Source organism: Lonchura striata, chromosome 11, assembly GCF_046129695.1.
Source record: "Lonchura striata isolate bLonStr1 chromosome 11, bLonStr1.mat, whole genome shotgun sequence".
NCBI classification, from domain to species: domain Eukaryota; kingdom Metazoa; phylum Chordata; class Aves; order Passeriformes; family Estrildidae; genus Lonchura; species Lonchura striata.
In genome coordinates, this window is record NC_134613.1 from 13,974,371 (window position 1) to 13,999,749 (window position 25,379).

The following is a 25,379-nucleotide window of genomic DNA, read 5'->3' on the forward strand; positions in this document are numbered from 1 at the left end:
TGAGTAAGCTTTTATATCCTCTCAGTCTTTACTTTGTCCTGGCACAGATGAAATCAGTTTCGGATGTTACATCAAAAAAAAAAAAAAAATCAGTAGTATTTACCGGTTTCATCTAAAGAATTACACACAGTTACATTAAGGTATGGCACAATGCCATGGTCTTTACTGATTAGTGTGTGTACATACAATTCAATGCATTACAATGCCAGAGATGAAACTGTTTCGTAAGTGGATGCAACAGACATTCTGGCAGCACATGCAATGGAATTAAAAATGTTTTACCAGACTGCCGATGTCCTGGTTTTTATTACTATTAGCACATGGTATTTGGTGGGAAAGGAAGAAATCAGAATAGAGTTTTTTCCTGAATAGTCTAATTTCCAAATATATTTAGTCAATGTACTTCCATAATAAGATATTTTAAAAGCAGCTTATGGTGCTAAACTATATCGAAAAAAGAGTCAGGAAAAATAGAGTCTTAAAATGTCTGTCTCTACCAAGGATTAACAGAATCACTACTAGCACATAAAATCACTGGATCATAATGACATTACAATATATTCAGAATCATGCTATTTTCCTTAATATTGCAGCTGTCTTGGACAGAAATTACACTTCTAGACATAGTGTGTTTTCTTTTTACTCAGAGGCTAAGTCAGACAAAAATAATTTATGATTAAAAAAAAAAAAAAATCATGTATCTATCCCAACCAGGAATTTTGGCATTAAGTCTTTGAGCTGAATCACTGAGATAATATTCTGCCAAAAATGTTTCTAAGAACAGTGCTTGAAATTCTTTTAACGTATGAATAGATCATTGGGAACCCTCCCAAGGACCTTGGGAAGCATGATAAAGAACATTCTTCTTTTTTCCCCTTTACTAAAGGTCTGGGAGGTAGGAACACATCAATTATGTTTACAAATTTTTGTTAAAACAATTTTTATAGGTCAGACCAGCCTGCATCTACATAAACCCCATTGCTAGTCACCCAGTAAGATCCCATAAAGCATGCTGTTAAGCACACAGTAAAATCAGGCAGCATGTGACTTGTGCTATGTTTTAAAATGTACCACTCCCATCAAAGAAACTGAATTTTGTGATAGTGGTATGTGCGATTTCTCCTGCTGGACAGACATTCCATTGAGGATTGCCAAGCCAAGGCTCCAGAACTGGTTGCAAAAGACATTTTATTTGCCCTCCCAGATATAGCAAAACGTATTTGAATATCTGACTCCTTGTTCCTTCCCCCCACCAGGGGTCCTCTTCTTTTTCATTTATGTGAATAACCTCTTGCAACTGTAATTACTGATATGGAATAACTTCAGAAAAGCCTTACCTTCACAGTTTTTCCCATCAGCTGCCACTTGAAAGCCAGCATTACACACACAGTGAAAACTGCCATCTGTATTTATGCATCGTCCGTTATTACAGATACGACCATTCTGTAAGCATTCGTCAATGTCTGAAAGCCAATCAGAAAGAAAAATAATATTTTGGGAGACTCATTTTTAATACTCAAGAGGAATTTTTCCCATCTGTCCTTCCCCCAGGTTTTTAAACCTCCATGGAAATTGTATTACCTGAAAAATGATTGATATTTTGATTTCCATAACTGAACATTATGAGGGTGGAAAATGTTTGACAGCTTGAAATTTCAAGTTGCTGTGAAAGAATGTCAGTGAACATTACCCTGCAGCTTCCTCAAACAAGATTCACTGTTTGTGGTGGTTTTTTTGTTTTTTTTTTTTTTTTTGCTCATCATAAAAATATTTTTACTGAACTTTAATTTAACAGTACCTAACTACTTAAGGAAAGATGTGGCAAAGTGTGTCTTTTACTGCTGCTTTGTAAGGTAACAGGAAAGTTCAAGACTTTCCCACCTCAGAAGAATTTCTCCTGCTTACTTTGTATTTGAAACATCAGATCCTCATTCCCCTCTCTCTGCAGGAGGTGCTTGGCAAGTGCTTTGGAGGACCTGAAGAGTGATATCACACGAGGCTGGCAGCTCTCCCTCTCCTCCAACAGAGGGGAGACGAGGTGCTGAGACAGACTGTCTAGACATTTTTCAGATTGCTCAGTATTCTCCATCAAGGCCTGGACCATCTCCCAGAGATTCCTGCACACAGGGGACTCTGCTCACAGAGAGCACAACCAGCCCATGCAGATCTGTCTATTAGGCACCCACGCTTCCCAAACACCCTGGGGGAGCCCTTCCCCGAGCCCTCTCTGTGGAAAAGTATTGCTGTGCTTCAGGAAGGAGTGGAGCGCAGCGTGTCCTCCCAAATGCCCCTGCTCTCTGGACACTTAGGCCAGGGGAGTAGATACCTCTTGACATTGTGAACCTATACTTGCCTTCTTAGCAGCATGGTAGCTCTGTGAAGAGTCTAAGACATCCCTGAAAATCACTGTTTTGCAAGCAAGCAACCATGCCAGCAGAGGCACAAGCTGCTCACTGACCACTCATTGCAGCAGCAGCTGCAAAATTTGTACACCAAAAGTGTGCAAGTTTGATAAACCTCATTTGATAAACAAGCATCTTCAAGCAGCAATGCATAAATGTGAGTTTCCTCTCTGCTCAGTCCCTTTTCACCCCATTTTTCTCATCCTTGATTGCATCCATGTCTGGTTTCATCTACTCCACCAGCTTTCTTCCTTAGGACAGACAGAAATGCTACAGCATCTTAAGGCCTTTTAATTTTTAGAGCTTATTAGTTTTTGTATTTTTATGCATCTGATGCCATTTAAATGTGTTGAAAATTAATACTGAACCTCATTGTTCTTTACATACACACATCTGATCAGAATCCCACTACTAGTCCAACATATTTCTAATTTTCAAATGAAATAACATCACCACTTTTTTTCCCAGAGAAACTTGCAAAACATCAAAGTCCCCTCTCTCAATAAAATATCCAAAATTGCTGTCATCTCCTTGTAAGACCTAACCTCCTCTCATCAGAAATGTTGAACAGAATATAGTAAGCACTTAGCTGTTAAAGCCCAGATTCATAGCTAATCACCATAAAAATTCACCTTTTTCTGAGGTCCATTTCATATCCTCTCTTCTGCAACTGAGAAGCATTTTTTGTTCAAATCATTAATCATAATGTGACTTTATTCACCTATGCCTCAAATTAAGATATTAATTCAGCCAAGCTCATACTATACTTATAAGGGATCCTAAGAATGAATGAATCAGTAGCTTGCAATACAGACTGCAATGTTTAGTCACCAATGAGAATCATCATGTACAAAAAACCCTCCCATGGAACCATGGAGCAAGGAATAGATAAACATCTGGTCACTATGGAGACCTCATTTTTCAAGAGCTTAAGAGACTTCATAAGGAACACATTTCCAAAAGCACACCAGCAGAGACACATTTGTGCATGCAAAAAAAAAAAATCTCAATATCCAATTCTACAGTAAATGCTGATTTGGCAGGCACCAGTGCTATATGTACATTTTGCCAAATGCACCTCATTAGCCTTTTTCTTTTCCCTATACTGGCCCTAAAAATTCCTTTAGAAAACCAAGATTCTGCACATCGAAGCATTTTCTGCTCTGGCTGTCAAGCAGGCACAGCTCCCATAGACTGCAAAGGAACTGCTAAGTGACCACACTTAAATGCCATTAAGCTACTGGGCTTCTGACAACCATGTGTTTGTGTAATGAATCAGTCAAATTAAAAGTGTGTGACAAAAATGACTCATGAGTAAATTCATCACAGCTGAGACTCCCCTTCAGCACTCCCTCACCACCAGTCAGCTGAACCATGAAGATGCTTCCGCAACACGGCTGCTTGGCAGCAATTAGGTCAAATACTCCCCAGCAACAGGCAGCAGCGGTGCTGGCTCTGCATGTCTTCCTGGACCAGAGAGCAAGCTTCTGTACCACAAACACATCTCTGATTCACAAAAGGAAGGAAACACACACTAATACAGGTAACTTTCTTCTGGCTTTTTAGAAAGTTTCTCCTTCAGATTGAGTGCATACTCTGCACCCTGCACCCAGTGCAGGAAGCAAAATATGAAGACAAGCTGTGACTCTGAGCATTCAAACATCCTGTTTCATTTAGATGCTTCATTTCTTATGGAATATCAAAGCAGTAATTTATTCTTCTGCCAAAAATCTCTCAACATGCCTTAATTATAAAGGACTGCATCCATCTACCTTTACAGTTGAACCCCTACCCCAGTTTGGGAGTTACAAAACTGACAACAGATGGCTGGTTTACCACTGCGGAGCTATGTGTTCACTCCCATAGAAAACAGCATGAAGACCATCAGGACTAGAGTCGAATCAGATCTTCAGAATAACTATAATGAGGATTCTGAGGCTTCCCCATCTAGACTTTCCCTACTTTTTTTTTTTTCCACTACTTTTCATATCTAAGTTTTCATTGCTGTACTTCATGTTTAGCTGTTTCCCTGGCAGTGAGCAGAGACAATACACTAACAGTGTAACCTTATATTTACCCACTGGAAGTTTTATCTTTCCTTCCAACTTCCTTAGTCTTTTATAAATAAAGTGTTTCTCCAGTGAAGAGATGCTTAATTGTCCTTGAGATCTTCAAGCAGCAAAAGAAAATAGTCTTAATATTAAAAAAAAAACAACCAAAAAACAAAACAAAACAAAAAAAAACCCAAGAAAATATGTATCTTCTATTTCAAAGCCAAAAATAGTGCCAAGATTCTTTTAGCACAAGTCAAACTGCCTATTCTCATAACCTAGTCAGTGAACAGTCAGCTCCAGAAGGTCAGTCATTTCTACTGCGATGTCTGAATTTTTTTTTAAACACCCATATTTGACCCATCTGTTAAATTTTTCTTGAAAACTATTTTCCCTCCTGATATGTAGACAATAGATGTGGCTGTATGCCCATTACCTCGGCACTCTGTTCTGGTGGCCGTGCTCTGATACCCAACACGACACTGGCAGATGTAGGATCCTTGTGTGTTTACACAGTCTCCACCAATGCATGGATTCCTTTCACATTCATCAATATCTGTGGAATGTAGACAATACAATTTTATTACCACACTGGCTGACAGTTATTTTTGCCTGCAGGGGTATTTTGTCATTTTGTACTTGGAGAAATAGTGCCCTTCAATCCCTAAGAAAAGGGAATATCACTGAGATCCCAAAAAAAGAGCCCATATGTTTTAAGATAAACAGTATCTGGGAAAAATGAATTTTCAGTAAAATACTGCATGTATGCGAGGTAGAGGCCCTAATCCTATATCTCCACATTCCCAGCTCCACTGAAGATTTTGACAGAAACAAAATCTTGCCTATAACAGTTAATCTTTGCTTCTGTCATTGAACTTTTGCTGAGTTCCAAGATTAAAGGTCTCAAGAGGCCAACAAGATACTACTCACAAGCTTAAATAAAAAAGACTTGTAAATTTTACTAAGCCTAAGTTTATGATTTTTTTAACAATAGGTCACTGCATACTCAAAAAGCTGGTAGCATTTTAAAGAGATCATTTTCAATAACTAATAAACACATTATGGTCGTGGGTTAGTAAAATAAGAAATCCTTGCTTCTGTTTAATTTTGTTACAGGATTTGTTAAATCCTGTTTTAAAGGCAAAATTGTTGTAAAAGTAAGTTTGTCATTGAAATCAATCAGTTTGTCAAAGTCTCTTTACTAGATTTTGTTTTGGAGGTGGGGCTCTTTTATTTAAGAACTCAGTTATTATATTGTGTGGAAAAGAATTATTTTTTCTCTAAAATGAAATTCCCCTCTGTGATTTACAGCAGAAAACCACATACCAAGGCATTCCTCTCTACCATGCAGCTGGAATCCTTTGTTGCACTCGCAGCGGTAGCTCCCAGGAGTGGGAATACAACGTCCATTTCGGCAGAGATGTCGGAATGCTTGGCAATAGTCAGTTAAGTTCACCGGCAAGATCGCTGAAATAACAACATTTGGAAAAATATTTTAATAGTTCATCATAATAGCTTCTGATAATGTACAACTTGAGCAGGATTTTCCATTAAAAATCAGCATTGTAATGTGAATTACATAGTGGAATGGGAGAGAGAAAATGGCACTTTCACTCTTAGAGATTGGTTTGAAAACAGCTAACAACCACAGAAATTTTCATTGAGGCAAATCTGGCTGTGTTTTCATCTTTTGTCCTGCCACAGAGGAACATGTCTGCTCATACCTAGAGGTAAACTGGGTGTGTGGCACTGCAGGGACTCTACTAAAAACCTGGAGTAGCAAAGAGCAGGCAGAGTGATTCATTATTTTTGCCTTCCCAGATAGCTGTGAGGACGGCAGGGATAACCCTGGGAATATGCCTATACTGTCTTTGGCAGGCAGGGGTGAGCTGGCTCTGTCCCTGCTACCAGCTGACCAGAAACTGTGCAGCTACGTCAGTGCAGTGTCAGGCTGAGCTAAAATACTTTGCCTCTTAGGCTTATTAGCTCAGCTTGGTGCTGAACCAAGACTAAATAGTTTCAGCTGGTGCCAGTACAAGCAGAGACTGCTTGCATCTGCACAGAGCATGGGCAAAGTAAGCTTATGTTTACTTGCAAGAGTATGTGGCTATGCCAGATGATTTCAAGTGGCACAAGCCTACTCCAGACCACATGGGCATGTAGTAAATTCTCTGAGCAAAGACAGAAGAAGGACTATATGATATTGGTATGTTACTCTATACTGGTAGTCTGCTCTAGCTTCCTTCTTACCTTAGGGAAAACTAACCCATCCATGTGTATCACTAAAATAGTTCTTTCTGTGCACTGGGTCAGTCTCAGTGTCCAGTAGAGTACAGCAGAGTTTTGATCAGTACATTTCCTACCTGGCCAAGTGCAAGTGAGGAAAACAACCTGAAAGAAGTTGCTTTCTCCCAGACAAGCTCTTAAATGTAAATATCTTTCACAACCTAGTCAAAGAGTTATTCATACTCTGCAGTGCTGACATGCAGCAAAGTTCTCAACAGTCTTAAAATAACAGTAATGTAACTACTAGAATACATGAGCCACAGTACAGACAATGAGAATGTAATTTTTGAAACCTATCTTATCAGGGAAAACACTACTAATGAGATAGGTATCTTGCCACAAGGCACATAGTAGACAGGCTCTGAATAAAAGGATATCCAGAGCCTCATGTCCACATATAGTAAGTAAAAGACACCAACAGCTGGAGGGAGCACACTACTTCTGAGAAATGCATGTTTTTAAAGAAGCTAAATGGCCATGGTGCAAGGAAAGGTTATTTCTTTCTCTCTTACGATGAACTGGTGGAGCCCGAGATGGATAGATGATTTCTGGGTGTGGAGGAGGGTAAACATCAGGAATGTGTGGTGGAGGGATGATGTCAGGACGGACTGGTGGAAGGTCAGGTCTTGCTGGCAGCATAGCAGCTACTGTGCACAATTTACGATACTCGTCTGAAACAAGAAAACATCAACGCTGTTTTAGACTCTTGCAGCCTGTTCCATTTAACCCAACTCTCTCCCTTTTTGCAGTGTTTCAGATTAGCAAGAACAAAACTTAAATAATCTTGAAAATGTGAGCCTAAATGTCTTCTTCATAGCACCAAGCTTTGCTCTCTGAATTGAGTCATTAATCCACAGAATCTCAACACTACTTGTCAGAAGACTGCCAGTAAAAAGGTAACGGAACTGACATTCTGGATGTGAAACTGAACAGTGAGGCAGGGACCTGCTCCTAATCTACTTAGTCTTCTTTCAAGCAAAAATCTTTGGTGAACTCAGTGTGAAGTTTACCTAAAGAAGGACTTCTGGATTTGATCCCAAGTTAATTTAATAGAAAGCTTGCCACAGTGTTAGAAAAATTCTGAACAAGGAAAAAGCCCAGTTTCAACTGGGTTTCTTAAAAGGTAATTTCCTAAAACAAAGAAATATAAATATAAGCAATGAGGCAAAACCAATTGGAGAATGAATACACTATTTCCCTGTGAAAATTAAGTTTGCCAATAAAAGCAGAAACCAAATAAGGTGCAGTTTAAGTAGTGTAGCCAAACAGAAACCAAGTCAGAGCCACAGAAATTCATCCTTTTCCAGGTGATGGGAAAATTATCTATTTTGCTGTAAGCACAGTCTATGGCGAGTGTGTTGCATTCTCCTATTCTTTAGCTCTATTAGTGGCATCTGCCCTACTGCCCCACTTTTCCTCTTGCCCACGACTCTTTTGTCTTTGGGAAGTCTGGGTTTGGAACTTGCAATCCAAAAAGTGCACACAGAGTATCACAATTAAAGACCACATTCCAGCTGACCTAATTCATGTTCACAATTTCTGTGCACACAAGCAATCATTTTGCAGCTAATATCTTTGAACTTCAAAATTTAAAGTCTGTGGAACAAGAGGAAAGAGGAATTACATAATGGGGAAAAAAAATCTAGAGATTAATGAATTCCTGAAACAACATGAAAAATGAGAACAGAAAAAGAAAGTAAATGTTGGGAGAACTAAGCTGGATATTTCAGCCTTCAACACTTTCATCATATTTGCTTCCACCTGTAAAACACATTAGAACCTCTTCCTGAATCACAGAGGATTTGTTAAACAAACATCATAGCCTAAAGTTCTGCTTTTCCTGATTATGATGTTTGCATTTATTTAATGCTGTTGGGTGATCAGTTTGTTTCATGTGTCACTGTATTTCACTCTATTGCTCCTTTTAGTCTTTAAATAGTGTCAACAGTAAATCCTGTTATTCCACATAAACAATTCATACAATATTATAAAAAATTACAGTAGCAAGCCTTTTTTATTACAACTTTAATTTCCATGTGTAATTTCTAGCAATTCTGTAGCTACTATTTTGTAGTAGCAACTAGGTCTGCTGTCCACATTTAATATGCAACTACTTGGTTAGATTATGCAGCTAGTGCTTCCCTTTATACTACAGTAAATTTCCATTTCAGAGTTAAAGATGTTTTGGGCCACTGCTCTAAATTCCTTTCCTTGCTTTCTCAGGATACACTAATATCTGATAATAAGGATAATAAGGAATATCTGAACTTGATCAAATAATGACAGCAATACCTTAAATGTATGTAAAGCTTTTAAAAAAATTTCAAAGCACTTTTAAAAAGAGTAATTTACAATCTCAATTTATATCTCAGGTCAGAAGCAAAACCAAAAAAAGAAGTGGCATGTAACCATGATCTGGAAGACCTTGCATGGATTTGAGTCAGGAAATCCTGGGTTCTAGCTCCTTTTCCATGACATCTCAGTCTGCAGATTTGGCCAAATTACTTTACTTTTCCACCCAGTTTACTCACCAGTTAGACAGGAATAATTAGAAAGTTTTTGAAAAAAGTAAGAACTGTGTTAAGACTGAATAATTTCTCCATGTCTTCCTATTTCAGATGGTTATCAATAGAGTGCACTATATTTTTAGCATTGTTCTAGCCAGTTTTGAACTTTTAACAAGTTTAAATATTATTAATGAGACAGTGATAGAAACAGAAAGTCTTCCAACAGTTCTGATTGCAGATTTCTGCTCCAGTATTATGTAGTTTCACTCAAAGGATTAAAAACAAGAACAATAAATACTCCCATATATTAACTCCAACAATTTCTTCAGAGTTACACTGCTATAGTGTTACAATCCCATTCCTCCATCAACTCTGCACCTTCCTTAACCTCCTCCCATGAATTCTTAATTTTCTTGTATTCTCCTTTTCTAAAGGATTTTATTAGGTCTCCAGTCCTAACAATCTCAAAATCAGCTTCCCTCCAGTCCCTTATGCTTGGTTTAACAATCTTCACCATTACCATCTTCTCTCAATTCAATGGATACATTATCTGAGGATCTCAATACACAAGGAGGCAATAAAGAATTTTGGTAGCAGAGAGAAATCATCTTCTGTGTTAAATTTCAGGAAACATATGGCACCTCAGAAAGCTTGTTATGAGGAAGGAAATCCCAGTTTCCCAATGATAATAAAAATGCAGAGGGAATAGGGATATATTAGAAGGGTCTAGAAGAACTAACTTATCTTGAGGAGGATGTTGAAAACAAATCTGAAACAGGGTCAGAATAACTTGACTACAAAACGCTAATTAGCAACAAATAATTCTTTCTGTCTGCTTGCCCTCCTGGAGGTCCTGAGCACTCTTCCATACAGGGGGCTTTGCTTGAGCAGGGGACTTGGACTAAACAATCTGCCAAAGTTCCCTTCAGCCTCAACCATTCTGCGTAGTTCTTAAATGAAAACACTACAGATAAAACCCAAACAACAAAAACCCGTGCTAATTCAGTGTTCAGCCAGACTGCCGAGAGCTCAGGTGGGTTCGTACCGGTGGATCGGATGGGGCACATTTCTGGAGCGGTGGCGGGAGCAGAGGCCCAGCAGCGGCCGCTGTCACAGCAGCACTGCATCTTGGACAGGGGCTGCGGCAGCTGATTGCCACAGCGCCCGTTGCTCAGCGTGGAGAAGCAGAATCCGGGGCGCACGTCTGCCAAGAGAAGGAAACGGATGGGTGAGCATCAGTTCAAGGGGGAACGTGGCTGTCACAAAAGGGAAAGGTCCCGTTTTTCTGGAGTGGTTTGCATTATCAATGGCATAGCCCTTGCAACATTACAAGAATCAGAAAAACAAAAAATCTAGACAATATTTGGGCTGCTCTGGACTCAAGTGTAACCTGTGAAATATGGAGCGGGCATTAACGGATGCAAAAATGCAGTAAAAACATATATTCAGTATATAACAAAATATGCTTCCATGGCCCCCCAAAAAATTGCAGCGTCATTTTTATTAAAGATAGAACCAGATCAATTAAGTCTTGATTTGAAAGCACTGATGCACAGCAATAAATTCACAGCACTACAATTCACAAAGCATTAATTAATTTTTCATTAGTCATGGCTTCCCCAGCTGAAGTATGTAGTGATTTGACAAGATATAGGCTTGCAGGCAAGAAAGTGCAACAGTTTTAACTGATGCAATCACACTGTTTATGGAGATCTGTTGGCTTCCTGTCTGAAAAGGATCAGCATGTATTGTACAAAGAATGTCCTGTACCCTGATTTTATATACTCAGCTCTGTGCAATGTTGTTAGAGATAGCTCAGCTTAGAGATGGACAAGAAAGTGTGGATGGGACTAAAAAAAATCATAAAAAATAATATTGTGATACCATCTAAAGCTCTGAGGAATTGTTTCACAATATGTCACATCATGCCAAACTCAATATAAGCTGTAACGTGATTTGACGCTGCATGATAAACCAGACCAAGTTTGTTTCTAAAATATACAAATAGTTGCTGTCAATATGTAGATGAAAAAGTTGCAGATCTAGTCTTAAAACAGCAGACATCATTCCCTAAAGAAGCAGTACCTCAGTTATCCAGGGCATGGTGGATTCATCTATCTAGTACCATTGCTTTCCAGAATTCACTTGCTACACAAGTGGATATAAAAAATGCAGAGGAGTTTCTTACTATTTTGAGGAAATTGACATATAATGATATGTTGTGAGAATATGTGACAGTTATGCCTTTTATTAGCTGGAAACCTAAACATGGATATTACTGACAATACAGCTAAAAGAGTCAGTTGGCCTTTATTTACAAACTTTATTTAGATCACTCATACTATCATATGATGGAAACCTGAAACAGCACAAAAAAATCAAGTTTCAGTTCTAATACTGGCTCTCCATTTTCTCCTGGTGCTCAGCTAAACTGCTACACATATTTACTCCTTCATCTACCCTCTTAAAAATCAAATAGAACTCCTTGGAGTTGAAACTGTTCTCCAGCACCCCTGGAGAGATAGTCAACTGTTTGGTGTGATGGTGGGGTGGATGGGAAGAAGGAAGTAATCTGACCTAATCATTATCTTTTGTAATTCATCCTTCTCCATTTTTGATCAGTACCAAGCTTTGAAACATTTAAGTGCAGTAATGGAAAGTGGAAAATGAATTTACATGGGATCTGTGCAAGTACACAATGTGCCATGAAGAGATAAGCACAGAGCAAACAGCTTTATCTACAATTATAAGAGTGTGTCCAAAAGCCACATCATTTTCAAAAAAAACCCAGTAATTTTATGAGAAAAGTAAAAATAATACCTTCTGATTAGAAATATGGAAAGATTTGGTACTTTCCCCCCTGCCCTTCTTTTTCTGTTCCAAATGGTAAAAACACACCAACCAGGACAAGAACAGCAGGAAATAACTTCTATCTGTTTCAGTTTTTATTGTTTTTACTAAAAATCATAGTCTTCTGAAATGGGAAAAAATCACCACAAGAATAAATTTCAATAAAAACATGTCTCTCAAAAAGAAAAAATGTAAAAAGAGGCCATCAGAAAGTAACATAGACCAAACAAATTTATGTCAGATGTAAGTATGGGCTAGCAACTTTCTTCACTGCACTCTTCATGCACTTGGGATGAGATGCCCTGCTCTTGTTTCTGCTTTTCAGCTCTAGGAGATAATATCTTTGCTTTGTCTATTCTCATTTTTAAGATTTGTAATAATGGAGCTCCTGGTGCATCCTTTGGATATCTGACTCCAGTGCTGCTGAGCTGGAGTCCCCTAAGGGATACATTTCTCTGAAACATTTCCTCCTCTCCAACAGAACAGACACGTCCTGCTAACACTTTTCACTTAAGACAGGCATGTTATAATTAAATCAAGAGTACATGTTTTGCCCAGCACTAACACAGATCTGGGCTCCGTCCCTGTGAATATGGCAAGTATGAGTCTGCAAATTAGAGAAGAATCCAAAATATCTGCAGACAATTGATAGTGCTTCCCATTTAGCACATTTTGCCTTGAAGACAAAGCCAAAATTTCAATGATGGCGCATAGTCTGACATATTATTTATTATACCTTGTCATCATTTAAAACTGCAATTCTCTAGCTGAATTACTTCAGCCTACAAATACAGGGGGTAAAAATGCTGAGAAACTGCAGGAATATGACATGGGTATGAATGTTGGGCAGCCCGACAGAGCGGTGACTATAAAAAGTAAAAAGCAAATGCAAGTTGTGCATCTCTAGAAAATTTTTTTAATGGAAAGGTCAATCTTGCTCACAAACATTAAGTACAGGCAGCAATCAATGATTTAATGATCCATAGCAATTTAGAAACTATTAATCTGAAGCAATAAAAGCAACTCTCATTGGCATTTTAAGCGTACAGCATGGATCAAATCTACAGAAAAGCTATTCTTGATGATGGAAGAATAGCAGTTTATTTCTTACAGCCTGAAGAAATTTAATGGCACCATTCAAAATTAACTATAACCCAAACTACTTGCAGGTCTCTTGCGAAAATTATTATTATTATTTGGTACTGATCTCTGCAAACTTTGGGATTCATTCCAAATTTTTTTCTGAAATTATTTCCTACCAAAGGTACTAAACAGGATGTTGTCTTGGTTCCTAGTGCTGGCATTGTGTAAGAACTTTTAAATAAATATGCTAAAACTGAGGACATAAACCTTTCATTTTATTTTTGCTCAAAATTTAGCACTGGCACTGAAAAAATAAATTACTGCACAAAAATGAGAAAAAAACCCAACTGATTAACTATTAGACCTGCCTCAGAGCAGGCTGTATGCTTCCCAGAAGCATTAACTCTTAACACTGTTCTTTCAGACCTTTGGCACTGCAATGGCAGTCATTTCATTCACAAAGCTCTCTGGTTCTTAGTCCAGCCTTTGAAAGATGGGCTCTGCTCTACTACAGTGAAAGCCAGAGAGAACAGCTCTGCCAAATCATCAACGTCATAAAAGCACATAAAAATATCCCATACTTGGTTTATCAAATTAGTTCCTCTAATGATAAAGGCCTGCATTAGGGTTGTATGCAGTTGGAATGCAAATTTGCTTTTCCAAATGATTGCTGAATATAAACCAGACTAAATCAAGGACAAGCATGACAGCAACAATACCAAGGAGACCTTTAAATAAATTCTAAGGCAACAAATAGGACATAACAGAAAAGCTACAGTAAAAAAAATAAAAGAGGTCTCAAAGAAGTGCAAAAAAAGAACCATCCTGGAAATGGAAAACTCATTTCAGAATACATATACCGGCATGTGATATACTTCTACATAAAAGAAGGATTTCAAGTTCACAAATTGAAATAGGTTTCTGACACATTGTTACCCATTCTTGATATTAATGAATTTTTATAACACCTACTGTCCTATTCTTCACGGGATTCTACTCACCTATGCATTTTAAGCCATCAGGAGCAGTATAAAACCCTGGAGGACACTTGCAGAAGTAACTGCTAACTGTGTTTGAACACTCCCCTCCATCACAAATTCCAGGAATGGTGCTACATTCATCAATATCTTTAAAACAAAAAGAGATACAGAGGCAGGTTAGTTTTGGCACAAGAAAAGGTATTTTATAATTAGTAATAATAATCAAATTCAAGGTATAATCAGTAGTTCTGAATTAGCATCTTTCATTAGGTATCTTATAAACAGAAATGAAACAGAAACTAAAAAATATTGCATCTGCAAATTGAAAATACAATAGCTTTAAACTGCAAAAGTTTTACTGCTTAATACGGATGGATGAACATCTTAAAACTGCAGAAATTTACTAACTCTACGGAAACTGTAACTCATCCAGTCTGAATTCTGCATACTAGAATTAAGAAGACTGTTTTGGGACCAGAGTGCAAACTGTGTAATGAACACAGTGATCAGGATTATCTCCAGCAGCACAGCCTCTCCTGGTACTACACTGAGACACTGGTTCTGTACAGACTCACAGGGACATGTACCACCTACTGAACTGCCTGTCCTCCTTACTGCACTCGGGTTTGCCTTGGAAATACCCCACTCTAAAGCACTGAGCAGCTAGGTACTGTTCAGCTAATGCAATCTGACAGGATTGCAGCTCAGACCAGGATGACTGCAGGCAACAAAAATTATCTTCTCTGACTTTCTCCACTAAATCAATGTTCAGAAGTTTCAACAGGTTTCTAGAGCATAACCAAAATATCTACTGCAGAAGCCAGGCAGTGTCCATAATTCTCCTTACATTTTGTCAGTGATTTTAAAATAAAGTTTCCATATCATGATTGTCTTCACTAACAAATCTCAATCCATATACTAAATCATCATCATAGATACGATGTAGAAAAATTTTCAAAGTCTTCAGAAAAAAAACCTAACAAATTCTTACAACTCATCATACCTGCACAGAGGGAACTTGAAGGGTTTCTTCCACAGCTAGTTTACATAATCTGCAGCTGTATGAATAATGACCTATGTCAGCCCCAAGTGTTCCTTAATTACCACCAGTAGCCTGCCTGTGATGTGTAGTTACTTTCCCCTTGGTTTCCAGTGACTGTCTTAACAATGCAGCTGTATCTAACTAGCACTGCCCTCATCTCCTAGGAACCTGGAGCTCTGCTGAGCTTAAAAACAGCTCATTCTTTCCCATGGAACCTACAAGAGGAACCAGCCAAGCAGAGCAGAAAAGGAGGTTATTCTCTAGACTGATCAATGACATCTGCTTGTCACAGCCATCTACAATCACCCAGTTGCTCTCCTGACAGGGAGCATCCAGCTAGAAATAAAGGCATCGCAGGACTCTACCCAACCTCTCCTCCAGAGATCTACGAAAACACAGACACATGACTGTAATAATGATTTCACCAACCACAAAAATTTCTGAGATGAAATACTGCAACACCACCCAACACAGCAAAGTAAGGAGTGAATAATACCATAGTCATTAAAAAGGACTGGAAGAGTTTAATGTAACGCCTAAATTGGAATTTGGCCCCAACAGATGGGGGAACACCCAAAGTCCCACAGGACCATTAATGAGAATTTTAGCAAGTAGAAAGGATCTCAGTTCTACTTCTTATGTGAAGACAGTAATATAAAAACTAACAATTCTTGGTCTCCTAGGTAAAGCATGGGATGCTGTAATATTTTTGTGGCCCCTTGCCTTTGCAGGAAAGTAGTGGAGGGACTGGGAAGGCACACAGATAACATCCAAGTTTGCAGACTCAGCCATCCTAAGTGGAGCGGGGCCCTGGGTCCCCTGTGCACACATTCTTCCCCAGCATCTTGCTAGTTGTCCTGATGTGGGTCACATTCCTCACTTGGGTGTGTGAGAGGGGTGTGACCTTTTTTCACTGCTACTTCGAGAATGTTGCCAAAAACTCAAGGTCCAAGTGCCCTGGGAGCGCTGCTAAGAGACTTCTGGCTTCTGCTCCAAGATTATACACCACAGGAGCTCCACAAGTCTCAGTGACAAAAAATGTGGAAATTGAATTTTGGTCTGAATAAAGCCCTTAATTAACAGAGAAAAATGCAATTGTAAATGGATCAGATTCAAGCATTTTCTGACTCAAATTCACCAACATTTCTCTTAAAGTCAGTATTGCCACTGTTTATATAGACTCTGACCTTTTTAAAAACAAAATCAACACTCTTTATTTTAGGGTTGAGCCTAACATAAACAGTATTTCACTATTTATATTAGTGTTGACATCCATATAAGCAACATTGCCATTGTTAAGTACATGAGTTTTACAAAGGTAAGTATATTTGATGTACTTGCAGACTTAAATGTCACTCCAAGAAAAATTACTCTCCCAGTCACCACAAAAATAGAATTTACCTCAGCATTAGTGCAAATGGAAAAGAAATGGTTATATCAAACAGTGAAATAATGTAAATACAGATTTCCACAAGCTATGCTAACAAAGAAAACCTTGGCCAACCCCCTGCTCTTTTCTCATTTTGTTGATTCTTTACCTGTCCTTGATGATTGCTATTATAATCTTACTTTAATGAAGACCCCCTGAAAAAAACAGTACTGTCATTCAGCAGGTAGGTCCCAGTTAAACTAAATCAGTGACCAGGGACATTTTACAACTGCTAGAAGTCCTACTTGCTGAATATAAAGCTAAACCAAGCAAACAAGCAGATGTTATTCATTATGTATCAGAATTAATTATAGTTAATTACTGTAAACCAAACAATTTGTCATATATTGTCTTATAAAATTCAAAAGATAATTTAGAAAAAACAGGATGGATAGGCTGCTGTTGCATGATCATGCTTTTAAATGTTGTGTCTTTATCTTATTTCATGCCACTGGTATAAAGGTGGTACTTTTCATTCTTTGAATATAATACCGACATAGCTTTAACTAAAAATGTTTGGTATATACAATATGAAGATATACTGAAAGTAACTCTCTGCAGAGATCCAAATATCAATAGGTATGAATTTGAAGAAGGAAAAATTCATCTGATCTTTGAAGCCAGGTGACTGAAAAGGGATTTCACAAATGGGGCAGTAAATTCATGGCAGGATTTGGGAAGACAGCAATCTACACCAGGTCCTTGAGCCCAGTTCCTTGACTAGCAAGTGCGGGCTCTTAGGGTGGTCATTGTTTGGGGTTTTTTGTTATTTGGTTGCTGGTTGGGGTTTGTTTTTAAAATTATTCAGCAACTGAAAAATACCATCAAAATGTTTATGAGATGCAGCCTACAGCTCTCAGCTTTTCATGTAGTAATACTTAACAAGGCACATGTTCAGTCTCTCCTATTCACCACATTCTTGGTACTTCATCCACAGAAGGAAACATGTGCAATATTGTTCTATTCTAAATGTAGGTTACATTCTGCCAAAACCATTGGCAGGCAATATGTAAACCATGCTGTGTACAAGCTCTTCTGAAATTGCTCTCCCTAATCTGCAAATAAATTATAAAGTTTTGTCTAGAATAAGAGATTTTTCTTTTGAAAGAGTAATTCATAATTCTTCTAAAATGACTAAAAAGTTTTGAGTGCTTCTTAAAGGGCACTTGATGCAAGAAAGGATGGTTGAATGCACACCTTTCTCTCACAAATACTTTTATTGTACTGAAAAAGTTGGCATTCCAAAATCACTAGCCACTTATGAAACTTGTCTACTCAAGTTAATTTTAGCCTAATGACTCAAAGTAGAATCAGTTGCAAGAATTTAAATGTTATCTAGACTTCACTGTAAATACAAATCAATAATGTGCAATTAACACATTTTAGTACTATGTTCCTTGCCTACTCAAAATTCTCTTAAAGCAAAGCTGACATCTATGCTTGATTATTATATTAGAAAGAAAAGAAATCCTATCAAATCACAGTATAAAAATAGCACGATTCCATACTCACACACTGCAAATGTCCACACCAGTATCTAGCACCTGCTACCCACTAATATCTAACACCTACCCCCAAGTTAAGATGACTAGCAAGTGAAGATAAAATATTTGTCCTTCTGTAACATATGCAACTGTAAGGCTGAGTTTAGAACACAATCCAGCAGTCTTCAGACAGCTGTGTCAAACTCTCACTTATGTTAAATACACTTCACCTGAGTAGGTAGGAATGGATTGAACCTTGCAGTCATACACACTTTTTGGTCAAAGGATCCACAAAGAAACACGTGCCTCAGGAATTTCTAAAGTAACATATCAGTTAGAAAGTATTTTTAATGTTTTTATGTTTAATGGTAGATGTACCTTCAAGTATGAAATGTTACGTGAATACAAAGGCTGTAGAAGTTGCAGGGCCAATATTTAACATTCTCTGGTTTGGGAGAAAGCACCCCTATTTGCATTTGTTGTGAATAATGCTACCTGCATGCTCAAGGCAAAAGAGACAGTAAATTTGTTACAAACTGTTAAACAAAGTTGGTCCCCCAAAAGAAGACACTCCCTCTTCTACTTTCAGAAGAAAGTTCTCGAAGTTCTTACCGTCGCATTTTTGTGTTACTTCATTAAACTTGTGTCCAGCTGGGCATTTGCACTCAAAAGATCCAACAGTATTAATGCAATTTCCCCCTTGACAGATCCCAGGGATGGCTTGGCATTCATCCACATCTGCGATATAAAAAAGGAAAAAACAGCTACTTTTATTTCATTTTTCAAGAAAAGCCATAATAATTTGTCTACACAGAAATGAAATATGCCTAAATCCATTCTTCACCCATCATAATATTATGATACTTGCTTGGGAAGGCAGACACTAATTTTGTAATTACTCTATGCAAAGTATGATTAAGTACAGTACTCTAAATATTTTCTGCAAGAAATCACATGGTTATTATTGTTACAGACATTAAATATCTAACTGCTATTGCTTTGTTTTTCCAAAACATCTGGGGAATGGTGTGCAGAAAACACAGCCTGCCAGAACTCAAATTTCTTTGAAGTGTCTAAAGCTGGTCACCCAAAATCACTGGCCCCCTTGAAAATCTTGGCAACTCCATACAGTGCTTAGGCCACCAGCATAGAGGAGCAGTTGCAGTGTGCATGGAGGGGGCCTCATGGAGAGGCACAGTAACTGCAGAGTCATTTCTGATGGAAATTATTAACTTTACACTCCAGCGAGATCAGCACCCATGACATTAGACTGTGGTTAGGATTTGACTCAAAAAGTTTCACATCCATAATCAGTGTCTCAGGAGGAATTATTAATGACCTGCTTAGACATACATAGATTTGAGGGGTTTTTCCCTATTATTTTTCTTTCTTTGCTTTTTATTTTTTCACCAAGGAAAATGAAACAACAAAGATGATATCACAGGCTAGGTAGTAAGCTCAAGACAAACATTTTCAAGAGGCCCCAGTTTTATTTTAGTAATTATTTTAGCACAACATGTGTGTCATCACTTAGCTGCAGAAGTGTTGCTATGGCTTAATAACAGCTACAGAAAGGAGGCTAAAGGAGGCGGAGGAGTGGCATTGCAATAGGACACTGGGGAAGTCTGGCTCGCAGTCCCCAGGGGCTGCCCTTTCTCTGCTTCTCAGGAATTCCTTCAGGAGCAGAGAGCACTCCACTCTCCAATTCCCCCATCTCCTCAGGAGAACCAGCTGCTGCTGCTAAAAACCGGCTTCACACTAACACAGGTTTCAATGCAGGGACACAAGCTGAAGAAGATGATGCTTTCAAATCTCTTTCTGTAAATCCCAGACAGACCGCTGCAATGTTTCTTGAAGTCTGAAAAGCAAAGTATTGTGTCTGTACGAAAGGCTAAGAGGTAATTTTCCTGGAAGCCACAAGTAAGAGGTCTCAGGAACACCAAGGAGCATATCTGCACCACATGGCAAAGTGTTCTGTAAAGATGCCTGGGTGAAGCAGCCCAGGGCCAAGGGACAGCAGCAGAGCAGAGCTGTCCCTGAGGGAACCGCTGTGCTAGGAGGTCACAGAACGAGCACAGCCTCAGCAGCCTCGACTCAGCCACAGAGCTGCTGGGACTCGAGCTACAGCAATGGGCTGTGCTTTAGCAACAGCAGTCAGCCAGACTTCATGGCACTGTACTGACTTTAAAAACCTCAAAAACTAAAGAAACAGAAGTCATGCCTCTGAGTCATGATGTCTGTTTCAAAATCCCACCTTTGGGTTTTATTTTTCTTCTTAGTATCTTTAAAAATCTCAGCTGTGATATTAATTTAAGTTTCAGCCAAAGTCAAACTTTGGGCAGTGAAATTCTACTTACTTTTGAAAATAACCTTGCCTGCCCTCACTATTTCTTTACTTTTTTTTACTTCTCTACACAATAATAATGATTTATTTCTCTCTTCAGAGAACCTGGATTTTATTTAACCTGTTTTCCTTTATTTAGATTGAATACTGATGTGAAATCCCTGAAATATCTTCAGTCTGAATGGATGTTATCTGATTTCAAAAGGATTTAGTACAATTGTATGAAAAATAAAGTTAATATGTGATTCCATAAAAGATCTGTTGAAATTACAAACACAATACTTAAGAAGGGAAAACTGGAAAATACAAGTCAAAGATACTGGGCCAAAACTGTGTTGGCACCACATAAAGATCAGCATCAATGTAGCTGCTTGCTAAGAAATGTGCAGTAAGCAGAAGTATCCTTATTCCAAACTGCACAAACCCATTGGAGAGTTCACTGCAGCTTTCCCATGACACAAACAAGAGGGATATAACTAGGCATGGCATAACTTCAGGGGTGTGGGCCACATATTTATGTACATAAGCTTTCTAAAGGACCTTGGTTCACAGATTCCTGCACAATTTAGTCGTGACTTTTACAGTGAGAGGGGGAGCAGAATCACTGAGGTCAAAATATGGGCACTTCACGCAGTGCACACAGCCATGTTGTCTATCTTGGAGTTCATCATGTCTGTCTGCAGGCACCAGCCATGACTTGGCCTGTGACAGAGGCTGTCTACATTTTTAATGCAACAAAATGCCTTGAAGTCCCTTAATAGGAATTTCATGATTATATAAAATTACTCATAGATTTATAATCTTTATCTTCCCTATTTTCAAAAATATTGTAACTTATTAGAAAATGTTAGACAGACTGAAATAAATTGGCCCCAAAGATATGGTGCTGGGAATGTACAATCCACATCAGTTTAATACACAGTTGCCCCTGTTAACTTTCTCCTGTTTCCTGTCAGACATCCAGACAATAAAAGAATTTATACAGCTGGAAGTATTAGAATAAAAGCCAAAAGCAGTGTAAGGACTTTCTATGGTAATGCATGCTCTGAAAGAAGTAAGCAACATCTGGGTGGACTTTATGATTTGAAACAAATGCAAATGCATTTCCAAAATTGTATAAAATATATAATAAGGCATTACAAATGGCACGACAGGCACTTTTTTCCAGGTCAAAGCAGTGGAGCTCAAGAGATACGACATCCAAGGTGAATCCAAGTTACACAACTTTTAGCTAAAAAATCTCACACCAGGTAACTGAGGCATTATTGCCACAGATTGATGTTTGCATGTTTTGAGTGCTCTCTGAAACAGAACAAATTCCTCCACAGAATGATCGAGTGGTACACTCAGAAAAACACCATTACAGAACCAAGGGAAAGCATTGCTGGCAGTGAGAAATTCATTAAGATGCTGGCTGCTCTCACATGACCTGAGTTACTAATGTACTCACTTGAACATCAGGCACTCACTGAATCATGAAGTAATGCATCTGACAGTGTTTTTCCATTCTTCACACATATAGCTGAGAATGGCTTAGGACAGGTTATTCACAGCAGTGTAACTCAATTAATATTAATCCAGTAACAATTTCAGCAGCTTCTGAGGAAGCTTTGCTGGTAACTTACCTTGACAGGCCCCCGTTCGAATGTTTGGAATGAAGCCTCGGCGGCAGGGATGCGGCTGGGCAGGGCACATTTCACAGGGATGGCCCCACGCTCTCCCAACAGTTGCACAGCACAGGGTTTTTGTGCAGACAATTCCACTGAGCTGGCCCTGGCACATCTGGTTCGTTACCAAAGTGAAGCAAGGGCCGGTCCTGTAATCTGTGCCAAAAACAGGAAACCTGATCAGCATCACAATAGAAATACACAACAAAACTCTTAATAAAGCAAAACAACAGCACATTTAGGCAATTCTTCTTCACACAAATTACTCACCAATCCAACAATTTATCTTAGAAGTGTTCTACAGAGGATTTTTTCTCTCTAATTCAAATCCACTGAAAACAAACTGTGACTATTTTATTAGGAATGTTATATCTGTAGGTACCCTTTGCTGCTTCATTTAATCACTCATAATATTCTTCCAAGGGTCTTTTCATCAGTTTCTTTTAAATATTCAGTGCATTATTTAAAAGAATACTGATAAAAGAGTTAGGGTATGTTTATTTCCACAAGCTGGATGGTTGTTCTCAAATGAGGCTCAAGGGAAGCAAATACAGACTACAGGAATTTTTCTGAGGACAGTTTTCACTGCTATTCAGGCATATGGTGTATCAGATAAGTGGGCAAGCTTTGCTTAGAGCTGAATGGAGGGCATGTGGAACACATCTGCTTTGATTTGTTTATGGCAGGACAGGCCACAATCGAACTAAGATGTTAATAAAAAAATAGTAGGCTTCATTTTGTTCCACCCTCCAAGGGCAAAAACCAAACAGTGGTAATGCCAACTCCTGCTGTCCCTCCTGCACATCCGGGGTGCATACTCCAGTTAATTCTTCTCAACCAACTTTAAAATCCTTTTTTTTTTTATGGTGCACCAGGACAGAGTCCAGCCCCCTGTAAGCAAATTATGAACCTGTTGTTTCTTTGTACTGAAGTAGTTACCAGATTCCTCAGCCAAAGTCACTAAGTAATCCACACTGCCTTGGAGTCATGTCATTATAAATTCCTCCAATTTTCATGCCACATCCAAACTTTGTTAACAATAATATGTTTTCACTAAACCATTGTTAAAAAGTGTTAAATAGGGCAGAAATGAGAATGGATGTCTTTCCCATCTGCTCCATCTCCCCACACAAGATGCACCCTGAAGACTACCATTTAATAAACCTTCCTGCCAATCAGAGATGGTGTGTCCATATGCTGAAATTCTGATAATTCATCAAGCCATTCTCATACAATTAATAAAATGGCTTACAGAAATCCTTTAAGGCAAACAATAATGCTATATTGCTACTGTTATCTTCATCAATTGACATGATGGTATCAGAAAGGATATTGAGTTAGATCAAAGGACTTTTCTTTGATGAACTCATACTAAGTGACTAAATACCATTTATTCTTCATTAACTATGTATCACTCCAATAACTGCCATTCTGTCTTCTGTCTAACACACCTATAATCATTCAGATAATCTCTCTTCCTTTTAAAATACTGGATTAACAAGAATTTTCTTTCAACCTCTGTATTTCCAGCTGTATGGAGAATTAACCTGTGAGAACCCACTAGCTATTTTCAGGCTCCCTGGTTAGCTGGACTAGCTGTATAAAAATACGTAAATCCAATTCCTGCTATTTAATTTCAGCCTTAAAGGCTATCAGATTTCAAGTATAAAATTCCTGTCCTATCCCCTTCAAACAGTACAGATACATTTCCCAAACACTTCACCCACCCTTCTCTAGCAATTCCATCAGTCTCATCACGAAATGAGTCAGAATCTCTGATATCTCTCTGGCCCTTGATTAATTAATCCCTTATCATCTTAACTTTCTTTGGCTTGGTATTTCTTATTACATCCCTTCATTTCCCATATGAATTTTCCACACTACAGCTTCTATTAAGTTTTTCCCTAAATTAATATAAACAAATCATGATCAATTATACCTATCAAATTAAAAAAATATTTCCCAAATTGATTTTTCATCCTTGATCAAAACAAGAATATGTGCTTTACTCTATGCAAAACTCCCAGTGTTGTAACTCCAAATATTAAAACGAGAGACAACAATTTCTTTAGAAATTCCATAGTTTTCTGTTGGCAACAGGAAATCTTCCAAGTACCTCCCCAGAATAAAATCCCCCATTGTAGATTGTCCCTCTGCTGTTTATATATAGATGGGTTAAAAAGGAGTCATTTTGTTCTCCGTTGCAGTGGGAGCACGCGTCAGACAGTAGTGAATAACTCATCTTGTGTTTTATGGGGGGATATGAATGGATCAGCATTTATAATTGTTGGCTTTCAAGCTATAAATGACTTAGCAGTGGCTAATATGTCTTAGAAATATGGTGAACCCAATGAAGTTAACTTTACAATCATGCAAATCTTTCCACAAGGTCTCAGTAACAAGACATGGGTTGAACATGGACTCAAAACCAAGTAAGTCCAGCTCCTATTTGTTATTAATCAAGTTCATAACACTTCAGTATGGAGAATTACAGACTCAATTTTCATAAAATACTTTGCCTTGACAAATTTTATTCCTAATACTCAGTTTTCTTCTAAATACAGCTTCCCTTCTATTTTCTCAAATACAGTCTTCCACATTTTCACAACTAAGATTTTTTTCTTTTCTATTCCTAATAGAAAATTCTAAAGGTCAGAAAATCCATGTGAAAAAGATCATTTGAATGTACATGCCAGCCTAAGGCCACAGAGAAATCCACACATCAATTCATTTTTGAATGAGTTTATGAGCTTAAAACCCCAATCCTTATTTTGTAGCATCAAAGTTTTCTTATACATTAAGTAATTTCTGATTATTCAAACTACTTCAATAAGAAAAGCTCAAACACGAGGTAATAGTGAGGAGGCAGGAGCTGGAAAGAGAGAAAGAAGGAAGATATACCCAGAAAAGCTATTACACAATTTGAATGGGTTGGTTTTTTGGTTTTTTTTTCCTCAAGGATAACTTCAACTTAACTGAACCATTTTGAGACTTGAAATTATTTTAGTAAAATGATTTAAGATATGCAACTGGTAATTCAAATCTTTTGAGTCACTTCTAATGCAAATTTCAGCAAGTGCAAGCAGCCCTCAGTAAGGCAGTAGCCACCATTACCTAACAATTTTATCTGCTTCTTACTATACTTCTTAGCTATTTTGACAAGGAATAATTCCACAGGGAGCTTCAGACAACTCAGAAGATGGTAGAAACTGTAAAACCACATTAAGTTCATATATTGGCAAGAAGAGCAAGAG

The 25,379-nt window shown here is 38.1% G+C and overlaps 1 protein-coding gene across 2 annotated transcripts in view; it reads right to left on the bottom strand.

Moving 5' to 3' along the window:
• FBN1 (fibrillin 1) overlaps window positions 1-25,379 on the bottom strand; it is a 145,430-nt gene that overhangs the window by 72,486 nt on the left and 47,565 nt on the right. For both annotated transcript variants that reach the window (XM_077785902.1, XM_077785903.1), the window contains exons 7-14: window positions 22,084-22,281; window positions 18,727-18,852; window positions 14,181-14,306; window positions 10,292-10,450; window positions 7,252-7,410; window positions 5,780-5,920; window positions 4,890-5,009; window positions 1,338-1,463 (exon numbers count right to left, since the gene is read on the bottom strand). In XM_077785902.1, coding sequence (XP_077642028.1) covers window positions 1,338-1,463; window positions 4,890-5,009; window positions 5,780-5,920; window positions 7,252-7,410; window positions 10,292-10,450; window positions 14,181-14,306; window positions 18,727-18,852; window positions 22,084-22,281 — 1,155 coding nt within the window. The remainder of the gene's footprint in view (window positions 1-1,337; window positions 1,464-4,889; window positions 5,010-5,779; window positions 5,921-7,251; window positions 7,411-10,291; window positions 10,451-14,180; window positions 14,307-18,726; window positions 18,853-22,083; window positions 22,282-25,379) is intronic.